The sequence below is a fragment of the Brachyistius frenatus genome, unplaced genomic scaffold (assembly GCF_029030835.1).
Source record: "Brachyistius frenatus isolate BFR_SWC_R1_liver_20210118 unplaced genomic scaffold, ASM2903083v1 Contig_53, whole genome shotgun sequence".
In the NCBI taxonomy this organism is placed as follows: Eukaryota; Metazoa; Chordata; class Actinopteri; family Embiotocidae; genus Brachyistius; species Brachyistius frenatus.
This window is the reverse complement of record NW_027210652.1, coordinates 929639-945827: the sequence shown is the minus strand read 5'-3', so window position 1 is coordinate 945827 and position 16189 is coordinate 929639. Positions and strand designations below refer to the sequence as shown.

At 42.7% G+C, this 16189-nt stretch overlaps 2 protein-coding genes across 2 annotated transcripts; both read left to right on the top strand.

Moving 5' to 3' along the window:
• The first annotated feature begins 6567 nt into the window (after positions 1-6567).
• On the top strand, positions 6568-8739 carry hmx1 (H6 family homeobox 1). The gene is made up of 2 exons (XM_069705059.1): positions 6568-6811; positions 8117-8739. The coding sequence occupies exons 1-2, from the start codon at positions 6613-6615 to the stop codon at positions 8737-8739; spliced, it is 822 nt and encodes a 273-aa protein (XP_069561160.1). The 5' UTR covers positions 6568-6612.
• A 1971-nt stretch (positions 8740-10710) lies between these two features.
• Positions 10711-12283, top strand: hmx4 (H6 family homeobox 4). Its single transcript, XM_069705058.1, has 2 exons — positions 10711-10933; positions 11090-12283. The coding sequence occupies exons 1-2, from the start codon at positions 10711-10713 to the stop codon at positions 11650-11652; spliced, it is 786 nt and encodes a 261-aa protein (XP_069561159.1). The 3' UTR covers positions 11653-12283.
• Positions 12284-16189: the final 3906 nt, after the last annotated feature.

Genomic DNA, 16189 nt, shown 5'->3' with positions numbered 1-16189 from the left:
TTTCAAACTTCACCACTTTTATTTCGTTAGTAAAGTCAGGAAATCTAAGCTGGTGTGGTGTGGTGCGGGTTTTTAAATTTCATCTGGATGGAACTTTTGTAATACGCCACGACACCTTTTAATTTTCATTTATTTAACTCTTGATAGGATTAATGATGACGTTCAGAGATGTTAAAGTTATACAGAACATCTGCCACTGAGCTGCTGGCAATGATGCAACTGCAAAACACACAAACAATGAACAGGTATTGTCTAATGTCTAATGATTACCTGCAAAATTAATGTAGGATAAATGATGTAGCCAATACACTTCTTCTTTTTTTCTTTTTAAAAAAAAACTTAATTCTTATGTTTCCTAGGTTGAACATGATGCTTGACTTTGGTCAGGTCTAAAAAAAAGTAAACCTGCATCATAAAAAATAAAAAAAATAAAATTCATAAAGTTTTAGATTTCTTGAAAGATTATTAATGAATAGAACTGTTTGTCTGTGATATTTAGCCCTGAATTTTAACATTTTGCTTCAAAAACTAAATGGTTATGTCATCGTGTTTAGCTGAATTTACACGTTTAATCAGTTTTGAGCTTTACTGCACAAATCTGCATTCTCCAGTGAGTCTGCATCAGTCAGGTGCAGCAGTCCAGCTTAGCTGTAATTAACGTTTCCTGCCCATGAAGCCTCCTTGGATGTAATTTGATGTGATGTGCGTATGCCATTACCTATCTATGAAATCCTTGGAATAAAAGGGGCCTGTGGTCGAAATCCTTCAACTTGAATGCTTGGAAAAAGGTCTGACCCTTGAATTTATTTTTTTTAAATAACTTTGTCCTATATATCAAGGCTGACTGTGACTGGATGTGTAATCCTCCATATAGAAAATAAACTGTAGTTTTCAAATGAGTGGCCCGCTGACACAAATACATGAGGAAACTAGGTTACAGCAGGCTGTGGCGGTATTCTTAGGCATGAAAGAGCGTGAACAGATTTGGAGAGCCACTGGCATTCTAGGATTTTATTTTATTTGAGTTGTTTCCTTATAAAAAAAAATTAAAATACACCCTTCCAATGCAGCATCAGTAATGAACTCTGTTTTGAGAAAGAAAACAATGTGCCAACGGTGTAAACCTCTTGTTGTTTTGCTTTTGGCAACAAATGTGAATGTTCTGACTTGAAATTCCAGTGCAGCGAGAGCGAGTGTAAAAATCCCAAAATCGTCTTAAATCCTTTGAGATATGAGTTGGAAAATCTCTTCCAAGCATTGTTTGTACGGCTAAAAACTAAAAGCTAAAAAAAGAAAGAAAAGTGCCTCGTTGAGGGCTGGCGTTCGCAGGCTATATGCTGTTGACTTGCATCGAGAAGGAGACAGAACGACAGAGATTATGGGCAATTAAAGCCCACTTTATGCCGGCCTGCTGGCGTCACACAGTCTGGCCAAGAATGCTCACCTCGGCTAATATCACCGAGAACAAACTCTGCAGCATCAACTTATTATGTACAGTGAATTATTAATGCCAGAGCTAGCACAGTCGGGTTTATCAAGGCTTGCCAGTTAAGGAAAGTAGGTATGCAATGAGATTTGGTTAGAGCACTAGAGAACGAAATGCTCCGAGGTTTGGTTCAATTATTTCTACTTTAGAGAATAAAAGACTTTATCATATACCAAACTTAAAATATGAAATAGTTTAAAGTGGATAAATCACAGTGCATTTACAGAGTGAGAGAATCCACTCTGCTTTAAGTGAAGTTGTGAATTGGTGACATGAGCTGCTGCTTTGTTCTGCTTTCAGCATGCAGACCTTCAGGTCAGAATATGAACTGATCTGAATATTAATAAGTGTCGACGGATTGTTAAATTACCGCAAGAAGGCAGCTTTGGTGCCTTGAATGGTGCAAAGTGGTTTTTGCAGCAACTGTTCTGACGATGCATAAACGGGGTGGATGTGACGTATGACGCTAAGGCTGCATTTCACTCCGTTAACCATCAGAGGGCGGTGCGCACCCCCCTCCCCCCTCGGACCCCCCACAAACCAGAAGCAAGTGTTTTAGTGATTAAAAGGGCTGGAATATGTGGTTCAATTTCAAAAGCGTTGTTAATATTTAGCTATTTGTTTGTGCCACAATTGCTCCACAAAATAAATATATGCTTGTGTTTACCGCTTACATCACCCCAGATAAAAGTCAGCTGAGGTCAGTAAGACTCCACCGAGTCACTATGAAGACATCACAATGGAAAGAGAGCTCTGAAATTCCCCAGAGGAGATCCAGGCCTTCCTGCCTCCGCCTGCCTGTCTCGCTGCCTCCGGTATAAATGAACTGGGTCAAACTGTCGCTGTTTTCATTGACTGCTAAGCTCTATTGAGAGAGGTAGACTTCAGAGGACGTACAATCACACCGAAGGGATTTACGGCTGTAAGAAAACGATGACCAGACCAGAGAAATTACAAATTAAAAACACGGGACTGCTGCGGATACATGTGGTTAATAATGATCAAATAAAAGACCGTAAATAGAAAGGCAGACATAAACTACACCCGCTTATTTGTTTACCCTTTCTAATGTCCCTTGTTTGTGACTCTCAGAATAAAAATCATCAGATTGCTGAAAAGAAAAGATGTATTCCATTACAGCAGCTGAGAAAAGTAGTGAAAAGGTCTTGACTGGTCTCGTGTTAGATTTACAAACCGTAAAATAGGTTATGCACAGTCAATTTGCTTTTCGAAAACCAGTCAGTTTAGCCTCACTGCCATCTCACAGAGGACTTCTGTTTTCTCTCGGATGAGAACTGCACAAACTGTAGCAATGTTTCATCGCTTTTTTTCAGGCCCGGGCAGCACCGAGGGCTGGAAAACGCTCGCCACGGCCAACTGGAGGAACATGCTCAATTTGATGCAGCTGTCTCCTGCAGCACAAGCCGATGATATGATTCTGTGCGGTGAAAGTGTATTTCAGAGCTGCGGTGGAGACGGAGGGGGCCGTGGCGGCGGAGCAGGCCAGCAGGCCTCACCAAGCAAAGGGCACGCCACTCCGCATGAGGATCATGACGAGGACGAAGAGAGAGGAGAGAGGAGGAAAAGTGAGAGAGGGGCCTCGGGGTCTGGGCTGTCGGCACCCGGAGCAGGGGTGCTGGCCGGGGTGCCGCATCGTTCAGACGGCGTGGTGTACACAGAGAAACCTGATCTAATGTGGGGTTTGGACACACTCCTGCACATCATCTTTACAGAAACCGTGTCAAGGAGCCGCTTAGACTACCTGCAGGTTTACATTTGAAGAACGGGAAATTATACAAACATAAAAGGTGATGAGGAGAAACGTAGCAGAAAGATGAGAGTGTTTGAGGAAGCGAACAGGAAACGAACAAAAAATATCCTCACGTTTATTGTGACTTGTTGACGTAATGACGACACTTTACGCAGCGTAACGCCGTGACCTCATGTCATGTGAGTAACTTAAGCACAGCATCGACCAGTGTGGCTGATAGCGGCTCCACGGTGGAGGATCCGGTTTAAAAAAGGGGAGTGACTTCTTTAGATTTGATTCAAAAATAGCACATGTACAACAAACCACCATTTTTCAGTGTTTACTGTATATTTTAAGGAAAACTGTCACAAAACTTACAACACTTATTTTGTTGCAATTGTCTGTTATTGAATGATTTAAAAATATATATATTTTGTCAGATTTTATTGTCAAGCATGTCATTATCACAGACACACCCAGAAATATCTGAAATATTATTATGATGAGTTATATTGCCCACCCCTACTTTACATGTTTGATAAACACCAGTCCCCGGAGCTGCAATCAGCACTCGTGTCTTCGGTGACCCTTGACCTTCCCCCCGGAAAGGTTGTTGTTTGAATCTATTAACTTAATTATAACTTTTCTTTTCTTTTTTTTTAGAGGCTAAAGGGTACACAGCGAGAGAGAAAGAGAGATAAAATGATTATTAATCTAAAAACTGTCATCTGAAGAAGCACAAAGTATTCTGAGAAAATATGAAAACATTATAAAAACTCTCATTGTTTACTTACATGAAATTGAACAGGCTTAAACAAGTTCGTTCTTATTCATCCAAGTTATCCAAGGTTTAAGTAATAAATCAGAAAATTAGGTAATTTTGCAGAAAATGAACCCGTCACATATGATGTTTTTCTGAAATTACCCTTTCACGGTTTCACTGCAATTATTTGTGAAATTATGTGGTAGAGCCTAAATGAGATTTTATCATTTGACTATATATATATCTGCATAATTGAAACTACTCCTCCAAATACATTTTACTTCTCTTAGTAGTTTGTTTGTAAAGACGCATGCGTCATTATAATAATTTAAAGACAGACTTAGGTTGTGGAGAGAAACACCTCATAAACTCAAAGACCAACTATGATTGTTAGATATTTACTGACGTAAAAAAAAATATATATATATATTTATATTTCTTTGCACAAAGCTCAGACAGTAAAAAGGTATGAGGCTAACTGGTAAAGTATGTAGTCAGCAGAGGACAACACAACACAAAGTGAGATCAGCCAACAGGCTGTTAAGCCTCTTCATGGAGCTCCATATTAGAGGACAGGTGCAAGACTCAGCTCTTCAACACACGGCTCACGTTACTGTTGTCTGTGCTGAGTGTTAGCTTGAAGAGCAGCATTGCCGTTGAGCCTCTGTCAAAGGGTAAGTCTAGCCTTCGGGAGGGAGAGAGAGAGAGAGAGAGAGAGAGAGAGAGAGAGAGTGTGTGTGTGTGTGTGTGTGTGTGTGTGTGTGTGTGTGTGTGTGTGTGTGTGTGTGTGTGTGTGTGTGTGTGTGTGTGTGTGTGTAGTGGTGGTGGTGGTGGTGAGGGGGGAGCAAGAAAGAGAGAGCGAGAGAGAGAGAGAGAGAGAAGCTGGAGTTAAAGGTCAGCACTGCTGACTCCATTGAGGGAAATAAAAGCTCAAATGTCTTGCCATTTCAACCAAAAGGGTAAAGACGCCCGTCAGCACTCATTTAAATGATTCAGATGATCTAATACTGATAAGCTTATCCTAATCTGGCCGATGAAGACTCCATTTATTGGAAACATACTACTTTTAATCAGTGAACTTTTTCCGGTTAAAGCCCCACAAAAAGCTCATATTGCATACAGAGTCACTAACAGTGAAGCTGGGGGAGCAGTGGGACAACAGTTTAGGAATGATACAATTTACAGTTTGGATATATATACCAATACAAGCTACTTTTTAAAGATATTATTTAATGCTTTGAATGGAATTTTAAAGCAGGCATTTGTTGCTCAAAATCAAATGAAAATGCCGAACAGGCCGAGACCTCAACCTCCAGAACTTTTTTTGCATTGGCATAAAGTGCAACATGCATAAAGCAGACAATTACCTAAAGATACTAAACTGAGAAAACCCAAAGCTGAAACAACATGTTTGTTGAGGCAACTGTATTGGCATACAGGCCTGAATATTTCTGTTGATCGAGTCCAAATCATGAGAGGAACATAATTAAAGCCCACAGCACTGACAAACAGGCTTATTATCTGGAATATCTGAGCCATATGCAAAGTTTGGATAACCTTTGACATCAGCCAGTTTCACAGCGCAGCGTCTCACGTGCCATTTTGCATGGTTCAGTGCGCACATGCCTGCAAAGATTTGAACTCAAAGTAACGTCATACCACTGTGAACTATCGCTTTTATTTGATTTAGGTCGACATAATAATATGAGCATATGCATGTTGCTGCCATATATTACCAAAACGTTGTATACTAGCTTTAAAATGATTTTTACTCCCCCTCCAAAAAAAAAAAAAAAAAAAAAAAAAACGGGTCTTGTTTTGTGCCAATAGCATTGAGGGGAAACATGGCTACAGACACACACACACACACACACACACACACACACACACACACACACACACACACACACACACACACACACACACCATTAATTTGACAGGCTCCATACTGTCGTTCCCTGCCAGTGAATGAAGCGCGTCCTACGGCAGAGTGGTGGGTGGGTGGGGTGGGGTGATGACTGCTGCCCTGCCGGATCTTTATTTTGATTTGCACTCTAATTGACCCAAATAAAGAGTACAGTACCACGAACAGAGGTTTTTTTTCTTCTCCTGTCTGTATATGGCCTCGAGGGGACTGGCCTGCACGTGAACACGCACATATTTGCACGCGCACGGAGCAGCAGCAGAGGCGGCTGACGTGAGACAGTAATTCTATTTTCCTTGGAAAAACCCCCCTATTTGCTATTGTGCTCGTCCAATCGCTGGATGCGCTCGGCTCATTAATGGTTTGACTGTACTGCTGCTTCCATCCCTCTCGTCTCCCTCTCGTCTCCCTCTCCTCCCACTGGCACCGAGGAGATCCCCGTCTCGGCCATGACTCCTCGTCCGACCACAGCGCAGAAACAGCGACGCTTGAAATGACTGCTTGGACTGCAGCTCGCCTTAACGCACGACCGAGAGCGAATCCACTGGCTGTTTTTGGCGTAAGAGCACCGTGACATCGGGGGGAACATGCAGGACACGCCGGCGGACAAGCAGGCTCCCACTTCTTCGAGGGCGTCGTCGTTTTTTATCGAGAATCTGCTGGGAAAGGGGCGGAATGGGCAGAAGTCGATGCCGGACAGCAGTCGAGGGGAAGCTGAAGCGGAGGCAGTCTCCGCAGAACGACACATAAACCCAGATCAGACCGACACGAGCGCTCCAGCGCCCCGCGGATCAGGCTCCACGTCCCGGGCTTCATTCAGAGACTCGCCGCTGCAGTGGTACCGCGGGGGGACTACCTTGAACTTCAGAGCTTTGGAGACGCCGCACAGTGAGTACAAATGAGCTTTTACATGGCATGAAAATAGATGGTTATGTCCCCTAAATTAAAAACATTTCGTGCAAAAATAAATTGAGCAATTGTGGCATTTTAGTCGGCGTAATGCACGAACGCGCTGACAGTTTGTTGCAGCTATTGCTGGTACATTTTTAAAGCGTTTACATGAGTGCGTGCAGTTTGCAATATTTACTGAAATAAACTGCTACGAAAATTGAATGCAAAACAAATTTCAGAATGATATAATCATTCTTAATCAGTCTTAAAATAAAGACAGAGCAGCAGTGGAGGCTGCGTCTCAGGTTTTAGATCACACAGGACTTTTATTTACTGTTATTTATTTCTGTTAATGTGTTAGTTCAGATTGATGTCATGTCTCCAGTTGCTTCTCTGTTCATTAACTAAAACTAACAAACTTTGGTGGAGTGGAGTGCGGCGCTCAGACTATTGTAACCGTGACTCTTCCTCCCCTTTACTCAGAGCTTAATAAACTTGAATGGCTCCGTGCACCAGAGTTGTAATGCGTGTTAACATTTGGCACACCTTTTGTGGAACACTGGCTGAGACGTGCATCTAGCTGTAAACCACGTGCAATGCTTACACATAACCGAAAACCACCTTCTGCAGCATCATGCCGAGGACGTCATGGCTGCTTGTCATCATAAGATCCGTAACAGTTTGAGGATTATGTACTAATGTCCGGAACTACAAGCCAAAAAAGAAGTGCGGCACCACTGCCCGTCAACGTGACGCTTCTACGCACATCCAGTGTCATTTGTGCCACTCTTACGCACCCTCGCATCAAAACAAAGTGCCCCTCCCTTTTGGGTGCGCAGACAGATACTTTGATTTCACGATTCCAACATCACCATCTTCAGTTGATATGTGATGGTCTACACCGGTGCAAATAGTAAATAAGCACCCTTGTTGGGTGTTATATTATCTTAAGCTGCAAGGATACTTGTGGATTTCCACTTTCATCCATCTAATATACATCACTCTCAGCAGCTTGCACGCATGGATCATGTGTTATGCAATCCAATCAAAACAACTTGGCTCTGCCCATCTTAACTTTCTGATAACTGTAAAACAGAAGTAGTTCATCTAAATGAGTGGAAACGCCAGAAATGTAATTTCGAACAGGTTTCCATAATCTTTTATGGCTGTGGATTGATTTCTTTTGCCATGATTCAACACATAGATATGACACGTTCTTAATTGGTTTTAAGGACTATTAAAAAACTGAACCATCACATTGGGATATTTGGAAATCGATCTCTGTTTTGGTCTCCTTTTAAGGTCCAAGAGACAACACAACTTCAGAGGATCCGTGCTGCTCGATATCAACCAGTGACAGGGGTTCACCTGCCGTGTCTGAGCCCATAACCGAGAGCAGCGACGAAACCGACCGGAAAACGGGCGACAGCAATCTCACGGACGACAACGAGGACGCGCAGAACGCTTTTGACGCACGCTCCGAGCAAGACGCATCATCTGACCCGAGCTCCGCCCGAAAGAAGAAGACCCGGACCGTGTTCAGTCGCAGTCAGGTGTTTCAGCTGGAGTCCACGTTCGATGTGAAACGGTATCTGAGCAGCTCGGAGAGGGCAGGTTTGGCAGCTTCGCTCCACCTGACGGAGACTCAGGTCAAAATCTGGTTTCAGAACCGGAGGAATAAATGGAAGAGACAGCTCGCGGCGGATCTGGAGGCTGCACATATCCCAAACTCGACCCAGCGGATTGTCAGGGTTCCCATCTTGTATCACGAGGGCCCCACACACACTGCGGCACTGGGCTTCAGCTTAAACGGACTTCCAGTTTCTACACCCGTTGCAGGCTTCTCCAGCTCCATCAACTATCCTCTGTCGTCCTTTGCTCACTCCATGAGCATTTTAAGATCGCAGATGACCGGCTTGGTGTAAAGACTGCTGTGTTTGTTAATAACATGCATTCACCCCGTTTATATTAATGGTGCAATAAACCACAATACCGCAGGGAAATGTTGACTGCATCCAAAGATACGAGGCGGAGAGTCCACGATTATAACACAAAGTAATGAATTATCTTTATGTTTCTGTTCAGAAGCCTCGACAAGAGACTGCGCTCCTGAGACAGTATAAACTATAACAATCAAGCATGGCAGGGCCGAGGGCAACGGAGCTGTTCATGTACTGTACCCTATGTTTGAATACACACATATTTTTGCAAACTTTTATATTTAAAGTCACAGATTTTTCCAACTTTGTCACTTTTTCACAAATAAAAAAATAATAATAATTAAAAAAAAATCAAGCACACAACTGTCTGCTTTTCTGCTGTTTATATAGACTACACTCCCTTGACTTCAAATATGACTTCATCTGTGGTAATCATAAACATGCTGGCTCACAACTTTGTATTGGTAAAGAATGAAGTGAATCCATATGTTCCTCGACACATGCAAGTAACAAAAACTTATGGCAGGAACATGTGTGTCTTTTTCGGAAATGAAAACGTTAACCTTTACACACTGCTTCAGGTTTGGTTGCAGCTGAGCTGTTAGTCTCCTCTCGTTGGCACCCTGTTTCAATATTTTCCAAACCATGCATTATAAAGGCCTGTATAATTTTTAATAAGACAAAAAAAAAAAATCATAAATAATCAAGATATGCACTGGTCAACTGCAAGTCATCCAATTTTATCTCTAGCAATCAACGAGTGATTAGCAGAGATTTTAACAAATGCCAGCCTGTTATAACACCCGATTTTGGAGAAAGTAAAGAAATCTGTTGGCCTATGGTTTAAAAAAAAAATAATAATAATAATAATAAAAAAAGTAAAAAAATAAAAATTCCCAAACTAAACTTAAAATGTATGTAAACTAAGGTAGTTTACATTTTAAACAAATAAGGTGAATAAGTTGTGGATATGCAATATAAAGTAATATGGATAAAGTTCCACTAATATAATAATAACAATTTTAAGGGAAGATGTGATATGGAGGTTTATTTTTGTGTTTTGCATCGTCTTTAAATCAGAAAAAAAAAATACGATTTACTAGATATGGACTGTATAAGTAAATTAAATACACAATCCTTTTATGAATGCAACATGGTTTAACGGAAACCATTTTTTGCTATTTGCTATTTTACTTTATATTTTTTTCATCAAAAGTTTCACAAATGCTAAAACGCAACAAGCCCAAAATATAAAGGAAAAATGAGCTAATACCCAAATTCGAAATGTGCTTTTAAGAAATACGAGGCAAACAATTGCACGTGATAAACATATAGGTCTCGTGCAGCTCAAACAACAGTGACCCACTTTATTTTCTTGATAGTAAATTGATACACGGTTTTGAGCTCAGGATCCACAACTGAATTAAGCTGCAGGCTGTTCGATAAGACAAAGTGCACATTAAGATTTAACCTGCATCAGTCGTGCATGGCGTCACAGCGCGCAGACTGCAGCTATACGGTGTGAAATAACCGGGATATTAAACTACTCTATGATCCATGGGGGACCCCCTGCAGGGCTCCGGACCCTGAAGATGTATAGGGATGACGGGGCGTTAGAGACGTGTGGGGGTGAGCTGGGAAAGGAGGGAGGGAGGGAGGGAGGGAAGGGGGAGAACAACACTCTCTCCCACACCCGCGAGGAAGAAGGAGGTTCCCCTCCTTCTTCTCTGTTCTATTGGTTCGCACTGAACGCTCCTCTGGACCAATCAGAATAGACGTCGCGCTCCATCCGGTGTGTGTAGCAGGCTGGCGGTGCAGGCGGAGCACAGCCCGGCCAGCAGTGTCTGCTTCAGTGGCTGCTGCTATGGTGCGCGGAGTACCGAGACGTTAGTGTTGAGATTAACGTTCAGAGTTGAGGGCGAGCAGAGTCGAGGAAGTAAATCAAAGAGGACGAATATGAACACAGTAGAAGCTCCATGTCGACCCGCCGCCTCTCTGAAATTCACTATTGACAACATCCTCAACCTCAAAACAAGCGAGAGACACCGTGACAGCTGTCACCCCGCCGGACTGCAGGATGAGCTGGCCACCGCCATGCGTAAAGACGCTTCCCAGAACCACCGCGAGGAGAAAGGAGCCCAGCAGAGGCAGGACCCGGGCAGCCGGCTCAACGAAGGCGGTGAGTGAGTTGACGAACGCCGTGTATAGAAAGCGTCTGTCATCTGTGTTTACTGTTACGCACAGCTCGTAATGATCTCACAGTTTAAGGTCGATGTGGCAAGCAGAGTTTAGGACTCGACTTCACGGGGTTAAAAGAAGTGTAATTGTGTTCCAGACTGCAGCGGAGCGACTGAATCGGTCATCATCAGCCGCAGGAGCGACAGAAAGGCGGCGGAGACGCGCTTCGAGAGCGGGGACAGCAGCTGCGACGACAGCAGCTCCACCACCGCGACCATGGACCCCCACAAAGGAGGGAGCCCCGGCAAAAAGAGCAAAATGATCACGAAAAAGAAGACGCGCACTATATTTTCCAAGAGACAGATCTTCCAGCTGGAGTCTACCTTCGACATGAAACGGTATCTGAGCAGCGCAGAGCGCGCGTGCCTCGCCAGCTCCCTGCAGCTCACAGAGACCCAGGTGAAGATATGGTTTCAGAACCGCAGGAATAAATTGAAACGACAGATCTCGACCGAAATCGACGGACCGGTTAGCGATTTCCCCGAGACTGGAAAGCCCGTGGTGGTGGGGCAGCTCCCGGCCTTGTACAAAGAGAGTAACCTGCTGGGGAGATGCCTGCTGCCCATGCCTCTGCCCGTGGTGTACCCGGGGAGTAGCACGCCTTACCTCTGCTTTTCAAACGCCAGCAAGTACTTCAGCCTGTACGACGGGGACGTATGATGGTTAATAAAAAGCATCCCCTCGCGTGAAAGAGACACTTTCGGTGATCTGTTGCCAAGTTTTGAAGCATTTAAAGGTGTTTTAGATGGTGCGGCCGGTCCTGCGGCCTTGAACTCGTCTCGAGGACTGCAAGTGCGACGGCAGAGGAGTAGTTACATATCACATGAAAATAAGTGGATTCAGTATTATTTATTTTCAGTCAAGGTTATGGGTTTTGTATGCCTCTCACTAAACCTACTGCTATAGCCGTTTAGGGAGAATAGTATGGCTACACTAATGATAGCCTGAGGGAGGCCTATAAAACACTATCATTTACAACGTTTTATTGTTTACTTTAACGTCGTTATTATTACCATCATCATTATTATTATTATTATTATTATTATTATTATTATTATTATTGTTATCGACAACAGCATTTCCAGCAGCCTAAGCCACCAAAGAAATTACTATAGCCTAACTATTTGCATGCATCTCCTGTATCATAATGAATTTTGAATTACTGAAATTATGTATTTAAATGAATGTAATTAACATTTTATTCTGGTTCACGCATGTTTTTTTGCTTTTCTTTTTTCTGAGTATCTTATTTCTTAATTCCACGTCTGCCTATTGGCTCATTACACCTTTTACTGAAACTGTAATTAAAATATCTTCATTCAAGAAATATTTTTTTACAGAATGGATTGAATATTTTGAGGTGAAATTTGTGTTTCAGACATTAATGGTTTAATTAGTTGTATTAATGGTTAATATAAAGCTGTAAATAATGTCATTCAGTTTAAACCAGGGAGTATTTGTCACAGTATGTTTGTAATTTTAGCATAAAGTGCTGCTGCAACTTTGTAGATGGCAGAATATGACAAGAGTTGCCAACTGATTGAACAGATAATACCAAGTTGCTGAAACTTAATTCAAAGCGAAAAACCTCCCGAGTGTCAATAAGAGCTGCTTGGTGTAAAATATGTCTTGAATGACACCATGCTTGCTGATCCAATAGGCCCAAACTGCTATTTGGTTCTGTAAAGTAACACACTGTTTCCTAAACTGTAGGGCACGTTTATAAAATGGTATTAAATATGCATAAATGCAGCAGTGTGTATAAAACACATTAGTACCAGCTGGATATTGATATCATATTGATATACATATATATATATATATATGTTCCCCTGCAACAGATTCAGGACACATTATAGTACAACAAATGGGCAAGAAAAGTTCTGATCCATTAATGTTGAACTGGAAGGGAAACTTCAATATGACAGGAAGTTGTTACACATTCAGATAAGATATGAAACTCATGTCTCTTAAGTTTCTGGATCTATTTTACTAATTACTATAGAAAATATGCTGCATCCAAACAGCAATGTGAGACTAATTCTGGTCTTGTTAAGAAACTAAAACATTGTGATCCACGGAAGTGGTGGCTGATGGGAAGGATGGACGTCGCCTCCTGTGTGCTTCTAGGTTTTGCTGTGAGAAAGCACATCTCTCCTCCGGACCAGTGATCGCCCTGCTGTCCTCAGCCACAGACCAATATACTCATAGCCTCAGCAGAATTCAAAGTGTACACAATGGAGAGCTGTGCTCCCGGCTTCTGTGAAGCCGAGCCAAAGCTCACTTCTTATAATACCGTGTCAGCCGAATTACAGAAGGATTTTGGGCTCGTGCTTTGGAAATACACCTCAACCTTCAGAGTGAATTAATGCCACAAAATACTGGAAATGGGGGCCGTTTGTTATCTTGATTTCCTGTTTTCTTTGACAATACGTCTTAGCTGTCAAATCCTGTGCTTTGTGGAACGTTAAATTATTTATAATATGGTGGAAGAGAACAGGAATATAAAAGAAGTAACAAACGATGAGGCCATTTGGACTCTAATAATACTAGAAATCCCTTCCCCCCCCCAAAAAAAAAAACTTACAATCCACTGAGCATCCATTTAAAAAGCAGGTATTTTTCTGTAAATGCTGATGTAAGGTGCATAATCACGATATGCGTGGTGACGTGCATGATATGACTTGGTAGAATTTTTTGTCTCTTTTAGACAAGCAAAAACATGTGACACTACTGAACAATGACATGTTAAGTTATTGAGTTTGTCCTTCTGCTAATTCTCCCCATTGAATTTCTTATCTACAGACTCATAACACTGGCCTTTAAAACTTCTAGAATCATTGTGGGACATCTTCACACTGTAAAGTTGTGATGTTTTGAACCTCATGAAATAGTTACAACCAAACATAGCATTTTAGTATTTTGCTGATGCCTGCAGGGAACAGTTTTATCCTCCTTGTGCCACAAACTTAACACTCTTAGCGTAATAAAGCATAATAAACAAAACACCCCTTTGTGAAATCAAAATCGAAGATTATCCATTGACAAAGGAGGAAAATAAGAGTCATGCAACTTGCTATTTTTCTCACGATTTTAAAGTCCACTTCCTGCATTGAATGGGTTGAAAGTCTGCTGATCTTATGAGTGCTGCCCTTTGACCTCTGCAGTGCACTTTGCCACAACACTTAACCTTTACGTATTTAATAATGCAGACCCACACCACCCCGGGCACGAGAGCTAAATTATACATGTTTTGATTGTAAACAGAATGCTACATTATAAAACCAGGACACTCTGCGTTCATCATCGATCCTCTGCTGCAAATAATAAAAGAAATCTCTGAGGCGTTCTCTGATTCAGAGACGTCGACTGCGTATTCACCGAAGAAAAACGAGGCCTGTTGTGTCCGGCAGGCTGACTCGTGTTTCAGAGATGCAAGGGAGTCACACCACCGCTCAGTACCCACAATCCCCATCGGCTAGCCGCTCAGTGAAGGCAGACTGTCAACATATAAGGTGTGGCCACATGGTATATTATCAGCATTTATGTCCTAGTTAGTGGAGAAGATCCTCTGAAAGGCGCCCAGGCTCAATCGTTGGACGGCAGAGAATAAGGTAATGCTTTAACGTAAAGTCTGATTCATTAAAAGCACCAAATCGGTTCAATACTCGTCGGAAGAAGTGCTGATTGTTCCTACCGCCGTGCTCTTTTCATTTTATCACTCCAGCCTCCTCTCCCGTTCTTGCTGTGCTTCCTTCTCGCCTCTTGCCTTGTCATAGTTCATCACGGTAATCTGTGCACTGAAGCCCGACTGTGTGCGATTATGACTGAATGAGAGGGATTTAGGGAAGAGAGGGAGAGAGAGTTAGAGAGAGAGAGACGGAGAAGGAAGGGGGGTAGGGGGCGGCGGCGGCAGGGGAGGGGAGGGGAGGGGGGTGAGAGATCGCTCCGAACCGGTTGATGAGTGTGTGTTTGTGTTGGAAAAACTACCATCACGTTTGTATTCCTGCATGGGTCTGTGCCTCTCTATAGCAGAGGTCTGGTTGGTAAGGAGCGAGGAAGTGCTGTTCCTCTTGGGTGGAGGGCAAGTCCAAGTGTGTGTGTGTGTGTGTGTGTGTGTGTGTGTGTGTGTGTGTGTGTGTGTGTGTGTGTGTGTGTGTGTGTGTGTGTGTGTGTGTGTGTGTGTGTGTGTGTGTACATTATGCCTTTGTAAACCTCTCCGGCAGCTCCTTTCTGCATGACTAGGTGGGGGCCCCTTTCTCAGCTCACCCATTACTTTAACCTCCGTTGACCCCTCCCTGTCATCTGACAAAGGTCAACGCCCAAGATGATGGGAGAAACCGTCGCCGAGCATATTTCTGTGGCGCAAAAGCGCAGAAAATACGGTCTCCGAAATCATTCGCATGGCTGATTTAATACCGATGCTAGCATTTGGCCAGCGCTGGACGTAACGCGTTTTAGGAGGACAAGAGGAGGCTCATCTAAAACAATACCGCTAAAATTCACAAACAAAACAGGTAAACAGAGTTGGTGGTTGTGCACTCCAGCATCGTGGATTCCCCCGGGTGACCCGATGCACTTGCAATGCAACCTGAGACCGAAACGACATGACTCAGCACATTGTAAAGTAAACAACAAGGCTATTAGTTAGAGGTGGAAACCTGAGACGCAGGGCCTGTGTATGTGTCACACTTAAAGACTGTTTGATGGCATATTGATCTGCTTATTTACACCCCTCCCTTCCCCTCTGCCCCCTCCCCCACCACCATAATGCAAATTGCTTGAGGAAATTGAAAGATGCCAGAGGGGGATTAAATCAGATAAAAGAAAGTGATACAGAGACACAGATAAGCGGCGAGAGAGCGCAGGGACGAGAGAAGACGAGAGCAGATTGGATCGTGTCCAAAGAATTAATTGCAAAGGAAGCTAAGTGAGAGAATAAAACTACATCCATTTAAATGGCTGGATTTTACACGGGATAAACTTCACTAAAAGCTTGCATGTATGTTGTGATCAAAATCCAATTTCTGTATGTTTGTGAGTGGACAATGCCCACGTTTTAACTTTACATTCATATTTTGAAATTTATACTACATTATAAGTCCTATAAACTTTAGTCAGTACAATTATGTGCCGTTTTCCCTTTTACTTTGCTGAAACTATTCTCTCTTTCACGTTTCATCTGAAACAGTCTGCA

What these genes read in the sequence shown, in the direction of transcription:
- hmx1 (XM_069705059.1), top strand. Translation starts at nt 6,613, where the DNA reads ATGCCGGACAGCAGTCGAGGGGAAGCTGAAGCGGAGGCAGTCTCCGCA. An exon ending in AGCTTTGGAGACGCCGCACA is followed by an intron (nt 6,812 to 8,116) that starts GTGAGTACAAAT and finishes TCTCCTTTTAAG; the next exon opens with GTCCAAGAGACAACACAACT.
- hmx4 (XM_069705058.1), top strand. Translation starts at nt 10,711, where the DNA reads ATGAACACAGTAGAAGCTCCATGTCGACCCGCCGCCTCTCTGAAATTC. An exon ending in CAGCCGGCTCAACGAAGGCG is followed by an intron (nt 10,934 to 11,089) that starts GTGAGTGAGTTG and finishes ATTGTGTTCCAG; the next exon opens with ACTGCAGCGGAGCGACTGAA.